The sequence below is a fragment of the Sinocyclocheilus rhinocerous genome, unplaced genomic scaffold, assembly GCF_001515625.1.
Source record: "Sinocyclocheilus rhinocerous isolate Xijiao unplaced genomic scaffold, SAMN03320098_v1.1 scaffold506, whole genome shotgun sequence".
NCBI lineage: Eukaryota > Metazoa > Chordata > Actinopteri > Cypriniformes > Cyprinidae > Sinocyclocheilus > Sinocyclocheilus rhinocerous.
The window spans coordinates 295,180-309,601 of record NW_015647040.1 but is presented as its reverse complement, the minus strand read 5'-3'; the positions used below and the strand labels follow the sequence as shown (position 1 = coordinate 309,601).

Genomic DNA, 14,422 nt, shown 5'->3' with positions numbered 1-14,422 from the left:
TTATGAAGAGACAGGTTTACCTGGAGTCGATAACAATCATCCACAAGAATATTGTCATAACATGCTGTAGCCTAATTTGTAAAATCAAGTAGCCTAGCCTAGCCAAATGAGGCGGTAACATATCAAAAATGTTTGCTGTTACAATAATGTGGAGATTTTCAATGACATAATTACTATGTTCTTCTGATAGAATGAAAAGACAGAAACAAATTGATTTCCTCTATTTTCATTCAAACTGAGATAATCCAGCAGTCAGGGTTTTTTTTCTCCTTTTAATCAAAGTGACATTGATGAACAAATGTAGTCCACTAATATTATTGTTTAAGTACATTTTCAAAAGGACCTCCAATACACTGCGCTCTAGGAGAAGAATTAATGTTTTCACACCTTTTAACGCACAAAAGACTGTTGGTTTCGATACACAACGACCCAGGGACATGTATCCCTTTATGGATCACAGGGGCACATCAAAGACCCAAAGGACCTCACAGACCATCAAAAGACTGCAAGTTTCTATAAGTGAACTTCGATGGCCAGCCAACACTCATGAAGTTCACTTTCCAGAGGACGGTGTAGGAGAAGGATCTCAGGGACAGTCTTCCTCCTCAGCGTGGTGGATCATAACCTAGGTTTGACATGAGGCGGTTTGCCTGCGTTGCCTGCGGGGTCTTGAGCGCAGTTCTCGCGCTCTGGGTCGGTCTGGTGAGCTCCACGGCGTCGTTTCCTGGATTCCACGAGGCGTTCAGGAGTAGGATGCGAGCACCTGGAAAGAACGGCGGAGGTCAGGAGGGTCACAGCCGACATACGAACAGATATCCGCTGTATATGCTGCACCTCTACCGGACCTTTCTAACGGGAGACGACAAACATATGAGCCATGAAAATCCAAATCTTTACGAGTCCGATTCGGTCTTGAGTCTCGTTGCCAAGAGTGAGTATGCATATTTTTTTATTATTATTTTTAAATTCATTTTAAACATTTTATTTTAACGTTTTACAATAGCCAATAGGTATTTTGTTTACTTTTTAGACATTTTAGATGTTAAGAATGATATATGCAATTGAATAAAATTTATATTATTAATAAATTAAGATGAAATATATAAGGGACATTTTATGTTTTTTTTTTTTGCACGGTCAGTCGCTGCATTCACTGGTCATTCATCGCAAATGATGACTGTTGTATAGACTAACTGTATTCTTACAGAACTCGTGTTACCTCCACGAGTAAAAAAAAAGAAGAAGAAATTATTTAAAACAATGCTTTATTTACATTTATTTGTTTGTTTAGTTAGTAAGTAGCCCTGTGTTAAGTGGCAATATGTAAAGTCACCCGCCGGTCATTATCGCAAAACAAATCTCTTTAGGTTTATACAAAACCCCCGGGGAAAATAATTTGATAGGTAGTTTAGCTGGTTCTAGGCTATTAGCCCAGTCATGTATTATGCTTATTAGTTAGCGTGTGTATTAGCTTCAAGACGTCTGTTTCAAAGTGACTTGGGCAGCAATACACATCTAAACAATAAGAACATTCTACTTTATTAACTGCTTGTCCCGAATGTGGCCATGTGTGAAAACATCTTTCAAGATAATTAAGCACCACACATCACTTATCCTTTCTAGAACGTTTAACTGTCTGTCCTTTGACCAGTCACTAATTTCTTGTCCATATATTTTTCAGGTTGCCATCAGGTTGGTGACAAACTAGCCGTGACATTTGACATGTCCTCCATATCAGCAAGCGACAAGGTCCAGCGGTCTGAGCTTCGCATTCGCCTTCCAGAATTCGCCTCTGAGATGGAGGTGGACATCTATCACGCATTCAAACGTGAGTGCGACCGAAGCCCCTGCGACAAAGTAAGGATTCACCTTGGCACTGTGAAAGCCAAACCAATTGACTCAACCTCCCATTCCTCCTGGAGGGTCTTCAACATCACAACGCTGCTCAAGTACAGGTTCCACCAAGATGAGAGCATGTTCTCAGAGGAACCCATTCAGATGCCTGCAAGATCTGAGGGCGAGGGGCATGAGAACGTCCAGCATCTGACAGCCAATAGGGTCATGATGGTGGTTTACTCCAAGCAGAACTGGGCAAAGACATCCACCCTCATCCAGACAGCAGAGCACTCCAAGTATGTAACTCTGGACCGGGCCAGTGGTGGTGGTGAACCTGTGCCTCGGCGTCACAGGAGGAACCACCGGACTGAAGACAGAGTGCGTGACGCAGCAGCCAGTTTGATTCCAGGTGTTTCGCAAGAAGAAGGGGAGAAGAAATCTCTCTGCATGAAGGTGGATATGTGGGTGGACTTCGATCAGATTGGTTGGAGCGACTGGATTGTTTATCCGAAGCGTTACAATGCCCATCGGTGTGAAGGTAGCTGTCCTACGCCTGTAGATGAGACCTTCACCCCAACCAACCATGCCTACATGCAGGTAAGAATCTCTAAATCTTTGAAATAGTTGCAATTAAAATGTTTACTCTTTGCTAGACTGACTCTAATGATTGTCGTCTTCTCATTTGCAGAGTCTTTTGAAGCTGCACCACCCAGACCGCGTCCCATGCTTGTCCTGCGTACCCACCCGTCTGGCTCCACTCTCAATGCTCTACTATGAGAACGGCAAGATGGCCATGAGACACCACGAAGGGATGGTTGTAGGAGAATGTGGCTGCCACTGAGTCTCCAAACCCAAAATGAACTCAACTCTAGCACTTTGGATATGTTCCTTAAATCCAGAAATACATACTTAAGCACAAATGAAGAAAAATTGCTTTAATTGCTTTCATGAGGTATCCTGCACTGAGGCACCTGGATTACTTAATGCTATTTTTGAAAGCTTTGTGTGTTTGCCTAATTTGTAAATAGTAGAGTTACGTAAATTAAAAAATTTAATAAAGTGTTTTCATAATGTAATAAATGTATTTTGTGTGTGTTTTTTTTTTTTTGAAAATCAGCAGCAGATGAATAAGGAAAACATAAATTCTCTGGTGTTTATTGATTTTTTTTTATGCTTAAATGTCTCTTCAGAAATAACAGGGCAGTTTTAGAGAACTTCACAGCAAAAAAAAAACAAAAAACAATATTTTACATTCTGTTGGATTACACTTTAGGTGAACATACTCATCAGGATAAACAGAAATGAGATTTTACATTACAAAAGTATTAATGCCAAATGTAAAGTGGTCAAATTCACTGATTGTGGTTTGCTAAATTTATAGGAGTTGGCATCTGGATTTCCTCCACATGATTCTTGATGAAAATATCACCAAGAAGAGAACCGTTGCTCCCTCTACTGACCATTCTCTAAAACTACACAAATCTGCATCATACAAACAGTGTCGCATGGTGGCCTGTGAGATGTCTTCCATGTCTTAGGCAGAAGTAGAGCTGCATCGATGTGCTTGGGATGCACTATCTGACATCTGAGATAGTGGCTCTTTCAGGCACAACAGTGTTAGCTGATGTCGAGAATCTAAATTAATGGCTTTGTGCGCATCTTGAATGACAGCATCAGTACAGGAAAAGAAAATATCATTTAAACAGTAGATAAATGAAAGAAAAAAAAGACAGATGACATGGAAGGAGAAGTCTTCTGTGCATTTATCCTCTCAGGGAACAGTTACCATCACAGCGATATTTGTTACAGTTGTCGCCTCCTTCGTGTAGCAGGTCCTCTGTTGTAGTTAGACATCAATTTCAAACTGGGCATCGTCCCCTTGAAATCAGAAAATGAAGATTTGTTTAATGTAGGGTGACCATACGTGCCATTTTCCCAGGACGCGTCCTGGGAAAATGGCACGTATGGTCACCCTATTTAATGTATTTTTAACCCTATAAAGCCTACTGCATTACACTTGATACGCAAATTTCTAAGCCCTCTGAGTTATCAATACAATCAAAACCTTGCTGAAAAATCTGTTGTACACAATCTACTACATGCCTTCTGTCATCAGATTGATAATTTATACTTTTTTAGCAAGTAAAAGGCCTTCAGTTCATGGTATACATGTCGTTTTGCTGTGAAATCTTTCATGATTTTTATTATGTAAACCTAAGAATACATTTTATATTGTTAGTGATATTTCAAGATGAACATTTAGACTTATTTGATTATCCCTACACCATTTTTTTTTTTTAGACAAATAGTGTTAAAAAATGTGAGCATTAAATGATACATCATTTACATACGTATAAATATTAGCAACTGCACTAAAATGCATGCTTTTGCTCAGTTTGGGTCTCTGAATAAAGCGCAGTTGTTTTTTCCTCCTCGAGTATAAGCTCCATATTTTCTTTCATCATATACAAAAAAAAAAAAAAAAAAAAAAAAAAAAAAAAAAAAAAAAAAAAAAAAAAAAAAAAAAAAAAAAAAAAAAAAAAAAAAAAAAAAAAAAAAAAAAAAAAAAAAAAAAAAAAAAAAAAAAAAAAAAAAAAAAAAAAAAAAAAAAAAAAAAAAAAAAAAAAAAAAAAAAAGAGCAAACTAAGATTTTTTTAGGTATTTTGTTTAAAGGGTCAATAAACTTAAATAAAAAAAAATAAAAAATTACACTATAAATATATTACACTATTATAAAAGAATATACATTTTATTGTTATCATTATAAAATGTGATTATTTTACATGTCAGGCTTTACATGGTTAATAACAAATTTTAGCTTCAGTGCACATTTACCTGCGCTCTTGTCCGCTGGGGGGCTGATGCTGTTATTATTGACAGTTTGTTTGGAGTAGGCCTGGTCATTATTCATGGTGACCGAAGGTGGACTGGTCACCCCCGGAATGTCAGGGAGGCAGCAGGGCGGTGTGCGGGCTAACGGGGAGCTGCGACAGTCCAGCAGGAACTTTCGGTCATAGATGATCCGGGTGCCTATATAATAATTTAGTAATCAAATCAAGATTATATTATGGGAAGGAAACACCAGTCCTATAACAGGCTGCAAGAGCAAAGTTTACTGACAAGCCTGTGAAAAAAATTGGAGGACATTCAGGTGCTTTCAGTCTGTGCCATGTTAGTATTGCGGGTTACATTCAATCCAAACACGTCTAAAGCTGTGCAGTTTACAACATTCAAGAGTTGCAGCATTAAATATTGAGCCTTGTAATGTGTCATCGTTTGACAACCTATTTTTCATTAAATTTTTCCCTTATCAGAACAGAAATGCACAAGCCAACAGGCTGAAATGGAGTAGTGAGAACATACTATCAGCTCTCCTCCTATCAAACCTGTTGAACCTACTGTGAACAGTCACACACACACACACATATCCTTGAACTACATTCACTCAGTGAGGTAAAGCTAATGAGTGCATTATGGTGTAAACAACAGCCTGACACACCTATAAACATAACACACACTGGTTTATGCATAGTAATGAAGCATGCACACCAATGACAACAGAAGTGATAAACATGATGCAGCACTATTTAACCAACAAAAAGTCATGACAAAAAATCCCAAGAGCAATATATCATGCACCTAATGAGTCCCATGATGTACATCACGGCTCAACTGATAATTTAGACAAACAGTGATTGATACACTGTTTAAAATAATAAGAATAGTCCTTATGCACTAGAAAAGCAGAAGTGGCCTTTTACAACGGGAAACCAACAAAGTCACATGCCTCGAGAGCCCTCACCTCCTCTTTTGTCGACTGTTTACAATCGCTGTCATATGACAAAATCCACAATGTACATAAAACATAAAAAATAAATAATTATGAAAAGACATGATAGAATGTTTCTATTTTTTTTACAATTGCTAAAGTGCATCTGCCAGACTTTCCCTCAGCTATAAAAAACATATTTTTCCTTTAAAAAAAAAGAACAAGTAAATTTTACTTTATCTTCAAAAAGTGTAAAAATGTCATTATCACCCATATTAAAACACCATACCAGCCTGTCCAAAATACACTTGAAGGTCGTTCAAGGCCATGTCATCTTAAGTGATTTTAATGCCATAAAATAAACTTAAAAACAATTTAAATGGTCAAAAGGGTCAGTAATGAAATAACCTTTTAATTAGAATGTATAAGTATTACATTTCATATTTTAATCAATCAATTCCTATTTCTACGTTTAGAATTGTATAATTTAAGCATATTAGAACATTATTTCTGCCATTCCAACGTCTAAGAAAAACAGCAGAGCATTGTTTAGCAAAACAAATAACGTACAAGACTTTTAACGGCTGCCGTCGTGTCAATAAAACAATGTTCTTCTCGTCGTGACGATAACATTCCCGAATTTATTACCCCATTCACAGGTACAGTTAAAAGGCAAACAACACAAGACAAACAGGCTTGGAGCGTTATGAGCACGCGCACCGCGGTCTGTCAAGCACAAGGACAATGCGAGAGGTGCACGAGCTCTGAGATGCATCGCTATGTCGCGGTCAAAACAAAACCAATGCATGCAGCTGCGAATGCCCCCAAACGATTTATCTGCAAGTTCGTGACATTTACCTCCAGGAGTCGTGCTAAAAAGGGTCCCTCCGGGCGTTGTAGAGTAATTATGAGGCATATGGGCCGCATCGTTGATTGTGACTCGTCTGGTGGTCGGAATTGCCTGACTGGTGGTCTTCTGACTGCCCAAGGACATTTTCAACACTAGTCTGCCAATCACTAATTCAGCCAGCTGCCTTTATCAAATAGTGTCTTTTCACCTTAAAGCAAAAGAATAAAACAGTTTAGCTAGAATTTAACCGGGAAATGTATATGTTAGCAGCAGTTCAGTATCAATTGAACGTTACCTTCTATAATTATTTACCTTGTCCGTTTGTGGCAAACTTGACTACATACAAAAATAAATAATACTAAATATTTGAGCCTGTATAACACTTCATTCACACATTCACACTCGCAAACTAGCTAAAATGCTAGGCTTCTCCGTGACCACGTTTTCTCTCTCACTCCTTCATGCACAGTTGCACACACCACGCACTCAACAAAACACTAACAGGAAAGGGCTATTTAAAACGGAGAATTGATGCAATTGCGCCCCCACTGGTGTGCGGCGGTATTGCAAGAGCCGATGGGAAATGTCGTTTTTTTTTTTTTTTTGACGTTTACACGAGTTGTTTCCGTTACGCAGATTCATGGACAAATCTTTACTTGCCATTCGTGAATTTTAATGCCAACATTTCCACCGAAATTACTTTAGAGATTATCTTACTTAGAGGGTGTTTTTTGTTACACAAAAACAAAATTCGGTTTGATTTTCTCTTAATTTTAACAAAATTATTTTTTTTAAAGTTACTTAATAGTCATTTTCGAATAATTTTTAAGTAGGCCTATCACACATTCTGTAAAAACATTTTTGGAATTCCTAATTAATTTTCTTTAAGTACACAAGCAACATCAGAAAAAACTAGGCCTACTGTATTTAACGTGGAAATGCAAATGTAATACTGGATATGTAAAATATGATTATTTAGTCAGCACCATAAGATTTTCTTTGACTATGGTGACAAGTTGGAGCTGAAAATTAGTTTGAACCCATCTCCGTTCATTAATTCTTTTACGTTAGATTTATAAATGCATATCAGTAATATTTGGCACATTCTCTCACACACGCACACAGTGTCACAATATGTCACATCTTTCTTTATTAATTTTTGTAAATGATCTGAGCTGGTGTGCAGGGTAAATGATCTATACATATCTTCATATCAGAATTAATCTGAATAAAAGGCTTGTATACATATTCAATGTTCGTATTTCCTCTCTCTGTTACAATAAAAAAAAAAAAAGGAAATGAAAACATGTTCAAATAGCTACAAAGCCTCTACATTCCCCATGACATGGGCATGTATGCATTACTGGATTCTAACTAATATACTTAAATACATCCATAACAACTCTAATAAGGGTGCATAGCATTCTAATTAAATATAGTTTGTCATATATTTATACATATATTCTTTATTAAAAACATATTTTTCTGTGCATGTGCGCAGTTGCATTCCTTAGTACAGAGTAATATGATATTGCGTTTATATTGTCATTAATCCATTCTAAAGGAGTATAGGTGAAGTCTATTTTTGCAACAGTTAAACATTGTACATAAACTGTTTTTAATACATAGTGATTGCAATGTTAAATCGTTTTGTTCCAAAAATAAATAAATAAAATTAATTAATTAATAAAAACGTTATCTTCCTTTCCCCCCTTTTGTTTTCAGGAATTTTATGTCTCGGTTAACAATTACAGCAGCGATAAAATATTGAACATGTATCCATGTCCTTCATGCTGAGGTCACTTCCCTTACCTACTTCCCAAAACCCCTGATAATCCTTATACTCCTTTGAGTGGATGTTGGATTTACCGTTAAGTATGTATTATTAAGTAGAATAATGGAAGAGAAATCATCTTGTCAAAATAAACCTGAGTGAACTGTAGAAAACAATATACAGCGAAAGCAGAACTCATGAGTGTTTTAATGCAAAGGGATGTGTGCAGTCTCACAAAGCACACAATTTCAAGAAATAAACAAAAACACTAGGATCTCATTAAACATTTTCTTAAAATATGAAGGTACAATCATTGTCATTCGTCCAATTGCTCATGCATTCCAGAAATCATTTTTTAAGTTTGGAGGATACGTTCATTTATTCATTCACTCTCACTCACTCACTCATTCAATGGCATCCCTCAACTTAAACTACACAAATGTGTGAGCCAGTATATCACGGTGTGCTCGTGACTAAGCTACTGTGCTGTGATTAAATGCTGAGCACCGTACCTGATTTCATTATGCTTGCCAGCCGTTCAAAGAAACCTTGTCCATTAAAGTGAAACAGCTACCGTTCAGTGAACTCGAGTTGGCATGTAGATCACGTAATTGCATACGGTGTGAGATACTCATGCATGCTGTTATATCTCTTGAATCGTATACTTCTTACAAATGCTACTAAAATGTCGGGTTAATACAGTTTATACTGAACACACAAGCGCTCGTAGACAGAAAAACACACGCACACACACCGACAACGACGCAGTATTCCAACTGGTGCAGCACGTTTGATATTATTGCTTTGGTAGACTATACTTCAAGAGTTTTTGTGTATGTTTGGGCTCTTTCGTACTCAAAAATAAAGAATAAACAACTAAAAAAACACATGCGAATGACGTTAATAGGGAATCGGTTACATGAAGTTGCAATAGAAGTAGTTTAAGCTTCTCATAGTTACCATATAACCTTGTTGGTGTGTGTTGGTACTGGTAAAAGTGAGACATTTGAAGCCAAAAAAGTGAGACAGACAGTTGTGAGTTCACAGTTCAGGGGTCAATTTTAAGGTGGACTTTCACAGTGCTGTCTGTATATTTATCAGTCTATTTTTAACTGTACATCTAAATGAAAAAAAAAAGAATAACCGAAGAGCAAAGTTTAAAATGCTTCCTTGTTGCGAAACTCCATCCGAAATCCCAAACATTACAAAGGCAGTTACTCAGAGATAGTCCCCAAGCCCCACACTTCACAGCTACAAATGTTTTTTTTTCACCAGCACAGCTTGATTAATAAATATAAAATAAATAAAAACATCCAGGCCTAGTGCGGGCCCAAGAGAACAGCATGCAATGCTACATTAGTCTGAAATCGGTCCGACATGGCGGTTTTAGTCGAGCAGCTGAGCTACAAATGTGGATGAACGGATGGTCGGTAGGGTCAGAAGTTAGAGTTGTGAACTGTCAGACAGAGAAAGCACATGCCCTCCTTAGGTTACCATTTTGGGTGTTACGTACAAAGCTACACTACCTGCAACAAATACATTGGTTAGTTTTTTTTTTTTTAAACAGAGGGGGGGCTTGAAATTCAAAATGAGAGATATAAAAGCAAAAGGTGGCTGACAGTTCAAAAGAACATGGCTACGCTTCACAAAGTGGAAATAAACTAACGTGGACGCTCACGAGAAGGAGAGCACAGTGGCTTGTTGTCATTCCCATGGCAAACACCAAATGAGCTCTGACCGATCCAGAAAAAGAGCTCAGTACCAAGCCAGAAGCGAGTACACATGCGTTAGATACCGACACACACGCACACACACCGACGCACATTCACATAGCATTAGAGTGCATATATCACATTGAATAACAGGATAAAGGGCCTGTGGAAAATGATGTGATGGGCCTAGCATCCACTATGCTGCTGTGTAATGACAATCAATTTGACAAAATAAAGAACTGTTGCTTTTTTTGGGGGGGGAGGGGACAAAGACCCTTTGTTTCAAGAGTCTCTTTGTTTTCAAGATCAAAGGTCCAAAGGTTTTTCCCTCCCCGCTGCCAGTCCTGGTACGGCCCTTTACCTTGTACCCCTTCAGTTTTTTAGATAATGACAGCTCATAGGTCATGCAGCAGCAGTCAGTCATGCGTTTACAGTTGACAGGAAGCACTTTTTTTTTTTGTGTGTGTTTTTTCACATTTTGTATAAAAAGTTCATGCCCTGTTTATTTTTTTCTTCTGTTAAAAATGTTACAAAACTACAGGTAGAGAACTCCTTCTCCTTGTTGTTTTCCGGTGGTGCTCCATGGTTGCTTGACTGTAGGATTTGGGCGCGATGTGTTGTTCTTTCGCTGCATGTTTTTTTTTTTCCCTCATCGCTCCATGTCTCATCCTGTCTCCCAGTCGTGCGTAGGTGAAGGATGGTTTGGCAGTGGATGTTCAACCCTGGAAGAGCAATCCTTCATGAACAAATAGCTAATTCAAAGAGACATTGTCTGAAGCAAAGTCACTCTGGCTAAAACGGATGGCCAAATCACTCAAAGTTCAGCAAAGCTAGCTTGCCCCTTGGGTTTGAAGTTGTTCTTATGTAATACACCAATCATTTTACCTGTCCCATACCTTCAGGACAGTTTGTGTTTATTTCAGTGCTTTACTCTCCGCAGGCTGGAGTGCTTCACAGTCTTGACATCCCTTTTCACATCCATGCCCAACTGGAGAAAAGAAGGAGGGAGGAGAGAGACAAGTGAAAAGATGACTGAATCATTATATACGTGTGCTAGTTGTTAACTAGTGGTAATCTGGGTATTTCATTAGTTTGACTTACTGAACAAATATTCCCTTCATAAAATAAGTCTTATGTTTTGAGTCTGAATGAACTTAATGAACTGAGATATCTCATTCAACTTTACAGCTCGAATAAAATCCATGCACAGCAGTTGACAAAAAACTAAAAAAAGATCTGCTTTGTTGTTATTTGTGGTAACGCTTGTGATGTTAAACACTCTTTGAGTCTCTTAGTAGATTTGTAGACAAGAAAATCTTAATAAATGATAAGCATTCACAAATGATTCAGTGACTTACGGTGCACAAAAAACACATTAACTTGTTGTCACCTATTGCCGTAATGATGTAACTTAACAAGGCAAAACTGAATCAATCAGTGAATGCATTTAAACAAATTTTTTTTGGTGAATGGTTTCAAAGAATCACTGAGATTATTCAAAATATTAATCACTTCAGGACAGCCAATAGCAGATAATAATATATACTGTAACAAATGTCTAGTCAAATAAACTAAATATGTACATTATGTGGTAGACATCCATCCATCCATATATATATATATATATATATATATATATATATATCCTGAATAATCCAAAGAATCCTGAAAAAATGCATTATGGCTTTCACAAAAATATTAAGTAGCACAAAAAAAAGAAATGTTTCTTGATCACCAAATCAGCATATTAGAGTAATTTCTGAACGATCATGTGACACTGCTGAAAAGCATTTTTACTGTATTTTTTGAAAAGCAGAAAAACCTTTTAAAAAAAATAAAAACATTGTAAAACATTACTGATCCAAACTTTTGAATGGCTGTGTATATAGAATAAATGTAGTTTAACAATAACAAATAGCAAAAAATAAATGAATTAGGAACAAATTAGACAATTATAAATGATAAAATAATATCTATGAAATACTAGAGAACAGAAAACTACATTGCCCATCATTATTAATGATATCTCAAAATGGTGAGTCAGATCAATACATTGGTTTGAAACTATTAAAAAAAAACTGAAAGAAAACATATGACCTACCTTGGTCACAACATTCCCATGCTCATCAGTAAACTGCTCTTCATGTAGATGATCACTGGTGAGATCTATTGGATCATCCTTCTGCAAGGAGGGAATAATTGTTGGATTAATTATCATTACCGAATAATTGAAGTCAAGACTGTGCCCAAAAACATGCTCTTTGCTCAGACCGGACAGGTCCAGGGGACACACCTGTGCCTTCCTTCTGTCCTGGTCCCATGCACGTAACTCCCCCTCCTGATGGGAGAAGCCCAGCCCTTTATCAAAGGGCTGAGTGCCCAGCAGACGCCCCCGCAGGACCTCTGAATGGCCTGTATCACATACCGGTGTAAGCAGGGCCTCCTGTGCTACACGTGACTGATTGTGGTCCTGGGACGATGACATCATGGCCTCCATGGTCTGCCTCGCTTTGGGTTGGGACCAGCTGTGGAGGGAGTCTTTCTCCTGCGAGTAAGGCTGGAAGGCACCGCCGCTGAGCCTGCAAAGGATTGATGGTCAAAGACGGTGTAAAGATGTCTGTCTAAAGGGCCGTTCACAACAAGAACTATAAAGATAACTTTAAAGTTTTAATAATGGTTCTAATTCTATGAGAATAGTCCACACCACAACTATAACATGGAATACTAATGTAATCCGTACCTGTCCCCATTGTGTTCAAGGGCTCGGGTCAGTCCGGTTCTCTCGCACAACTGAGCGTAGAGCTGTTGCCCTGTAAGAACAGAAAACTTTTCCTCTGAACTTGTCCCTTTTCCACCCTTTCCTCCTCCTCTAGCTACACCCGTCAAACTGCCACCCGCCGCCGCTGCCACCTCTGTCCTCTTGCCCTCCGACCTCTGACCTCCAGCTTGCCCATTGTAGTTGGCCTTTGGGACGGCGCCGCTGGCCCATGCTTTTTCTGTGCTTGCCGACACCGGCTCATGCTGTATGTCGTCTTCCTCTATCTCCTCTTCCTCCTCCTCCTCCTCCTCCAGCTCCATGATGGAGCCACTTGCCCCGCTTGCTCCGCTGCTGGGCCTCCCCAAACTGCTGCAGGGCAGGCTCAACGTGTTGGCCTCCGAGTCATCTGCGCGGCTACTACCATCCAGGGACGAATCCTCAACGGTCACCAGGGACGGACTGACCCCCGCCGGCCACACCTGCACATCTGACATCTCCATCATGGTGTCCTCCTCAGTGGTGGCAATGGGCGCACACTCCAGACTCGACACCTCCTGCCAGTAGGGCTCGATGCCCAGTGGAGAGGGCAGGCTGTACTGCATAGAAGCGGGGGAGAGCAGCTCCTCCTGCACCAGCCCGTAACCTGAGAGATGGCCAAACAAGAAAGGCAACGCTAACACCACACAGACACAGTGGGGGTACGTGGGGAGTCTTGACCCTCTCAGAAAGGTCATGCAGAACACAGTGCTCTGGGTGCAGTCAAAGTCTGTCAATATATACAGTAGGTGAACAGAAGTGCTTTAACGCAAAGCATTAGCACAATAACAGGGCCACAGAAAGTTCATTCTGCAGAGAGTGATTGAGTTCACTCACAACAAGCAATCCGATTTCAACTTGTAAAGGAATTTTCAACTTCTAAAGGAATATTCTGGGTTTTTTCAACCTTGGGGCATTTTAAACAAATTTTGCATTTACAATGATGCTTTAATAAATGGAGGTGGTATAAATATATTTTAAGCAGAATTTACAATCATGGGACACTGTATCATGCTTGAAAACTGATTGTTGGAGCAGAGCAAAAGAGAAATTCAAGACTATACTTTAAGCAAAATCAAGTGTCGTCATTTTGAACAAAATCAGGCCAAATAAGCTTGTTTTTTTTCAGGAGTTTCGAAACAACTTGCCCAAGATAAACACCTTCGAACTACCATTGGTCCATGGTGATTACGTAATAGGTACGCCGCCTTCTTTGACATGGAAATCTTCTCCAATTAATTTCTTTGTTTGTTAAGGTCAGTGTGTTGATTTTTCTTCAGTGTCATTGTTTTTACTTCAGTGTGAGTAAAAACAACAAACTGGAGATCTACTTAAAGGTGACATATCATGAAAATCTGACTTTTCCAGGTTTTAAGTGCTATAATCAGGTCCCCGGTGCATCTACCAACCAAGGAAACGTGAAAAAGATTAACCCGTAACTTTGTTTTGGTAAGCTGTTTTCTGCAAGCGTCTGAAAAAACGAGCGCGTCTGATTTCGCTCCCTTGGTGACGTGGCAAAGGGATCTCATTATAATATTACCGCCCCTTAATCTGCACGTTTCCAGCCATGGTGCCTTCATTTGATTTCGCAAGCGACAACGGTGTACCAGTTCTAATGCCATGGTGAAAGTTTGAGCAAACTTGCTAACTGTTCTGTCTTTGGCTGCACAGACAAGCACAGAACACT

The 14,422-nt window shown here is 38.8% G+C and overlaps 3 protein-coding genes across 4 annotated transcripts in view; 1 reads left to right on the top strand and 2 right to left on the bottom strand.

The window, feature by feature from the left end:
* The first annotated feature begins 636 nt into the window (after positions 1-636).
* On the top strand, positions 637-2,677 carry LOC107708517 (nodal homolog). The gene is made up of 3 exons (XM_016512781.1): positions 637-931; positions 1,682-2,433; positions 2,525-2,677. The coding sequence occupies exons 1-3, from the start codon at positions 637-639 to the stop codon at positions 2,675-2,677; spliced, it is 1,200 nt and encodes a 399-aa protein (XP_016368267.1).
* Positions 2,678-2,975: 298 nt separating this feature from the next.
* On the bottom strand, positions 2,976-6,962 carry eif4ebp1 (eukaryotic translation initiation factor 4E binding protein 1). Of its 2 annotated transcripts, none has more exons than XM_016512782.1 (4): positions 6,751-6,962; positions 6,464-6,663; positions 4,672-4,866; positions 2,976-3,714 (listed from the first exon to the last, which is right to left on the bottom strand). In XM_016512782.1, the coding sequence occupies exons 2-4, from the start codon at positions 6,597-6,599 to the stop codon at positions 3,683-3,685; spliced, it is 363 nt and encodes a 120-aa protein (XP_016368268.1). In that variant the 5' UTR covers positions 6,600-6,663; positions 6,751-6,962; the 3' UTR covers positions 2,976-3,682. The 2 variants fall into 2 exon arrangements, with proteins under 2 accessions (XP_016368268.1, XP_016368269.1); XM_016512783.1 differs by having other exon boundaries at positions 6,768-6,961.
* A 3,254-nt stretch (positions 6,963-10,216) lies between these two features.
* The window catches only part of LOC107708519 (ankyrin-1-like), a 92,308-nt gene continuing 88,102 nt past the window's right edge, over positions 10,217-14,422 (bottom strand). Inside the window, 5 exon segments of the mRNA XM_016512784.1 lie at positions 10,217-10,663; positions 10,838-10,929; positions 12,043-12,123; positions 12,235-12,520; positions 12,682-13,342. Coding sequence (XP_016368270.1) covers positions 10,861-10,929; positions 12,043-12,123; positions 12,235-12,520; positions 12,682-13,342 — 1,097 coding nt within the window. The 3' untranslated portion in view covers positions 10,217-10,663; positions 10,838-10,860.

Coding starts and splice junctions, on each gene's coding strand:
- eif4ebp1 (XM_016512782.1), bottom strand. CDS start 6,599: ATGTCCTTGGGCAGTCAGAAGACCACCAGTCAGGCAATTCCGACCACC. Junction 4,867..6,463: donor TTTTAGCACGACTCCTGGAG/GTAAATGTCACG, acceptor ATTATTATATAG/GCACCCGGATCATCTATGAC. Junction 3,715..4,671: donor CCCAGCGGACAAGAGCGCAG/GTAAATGTGCAC, acceptor TCTGATTTCAAG/GGGACGATGCCCAGTTTGAA.
- LOC107708517 (XM_016512781.1), top strand. CDS start 637: ATGAGGCGGTTTGCCTGCGTTGCCTGCGGGGTCTTGAGCGCAGTTCTC. Junction 932..1,681: donor CTTGAGTCTCGTTGCCAAGA/GTGAGTATGCAT, acceptor TATATTTTTCAG/GTTGCCATCAGGTTGGTGAC. Junction 2,434..2,524: donor CCAACCATGCCTACATGCAG/GTAAGAATCTCT, acceptor TCTCATTTGCAG/AGTCTTTTGAAGCTGCACCA.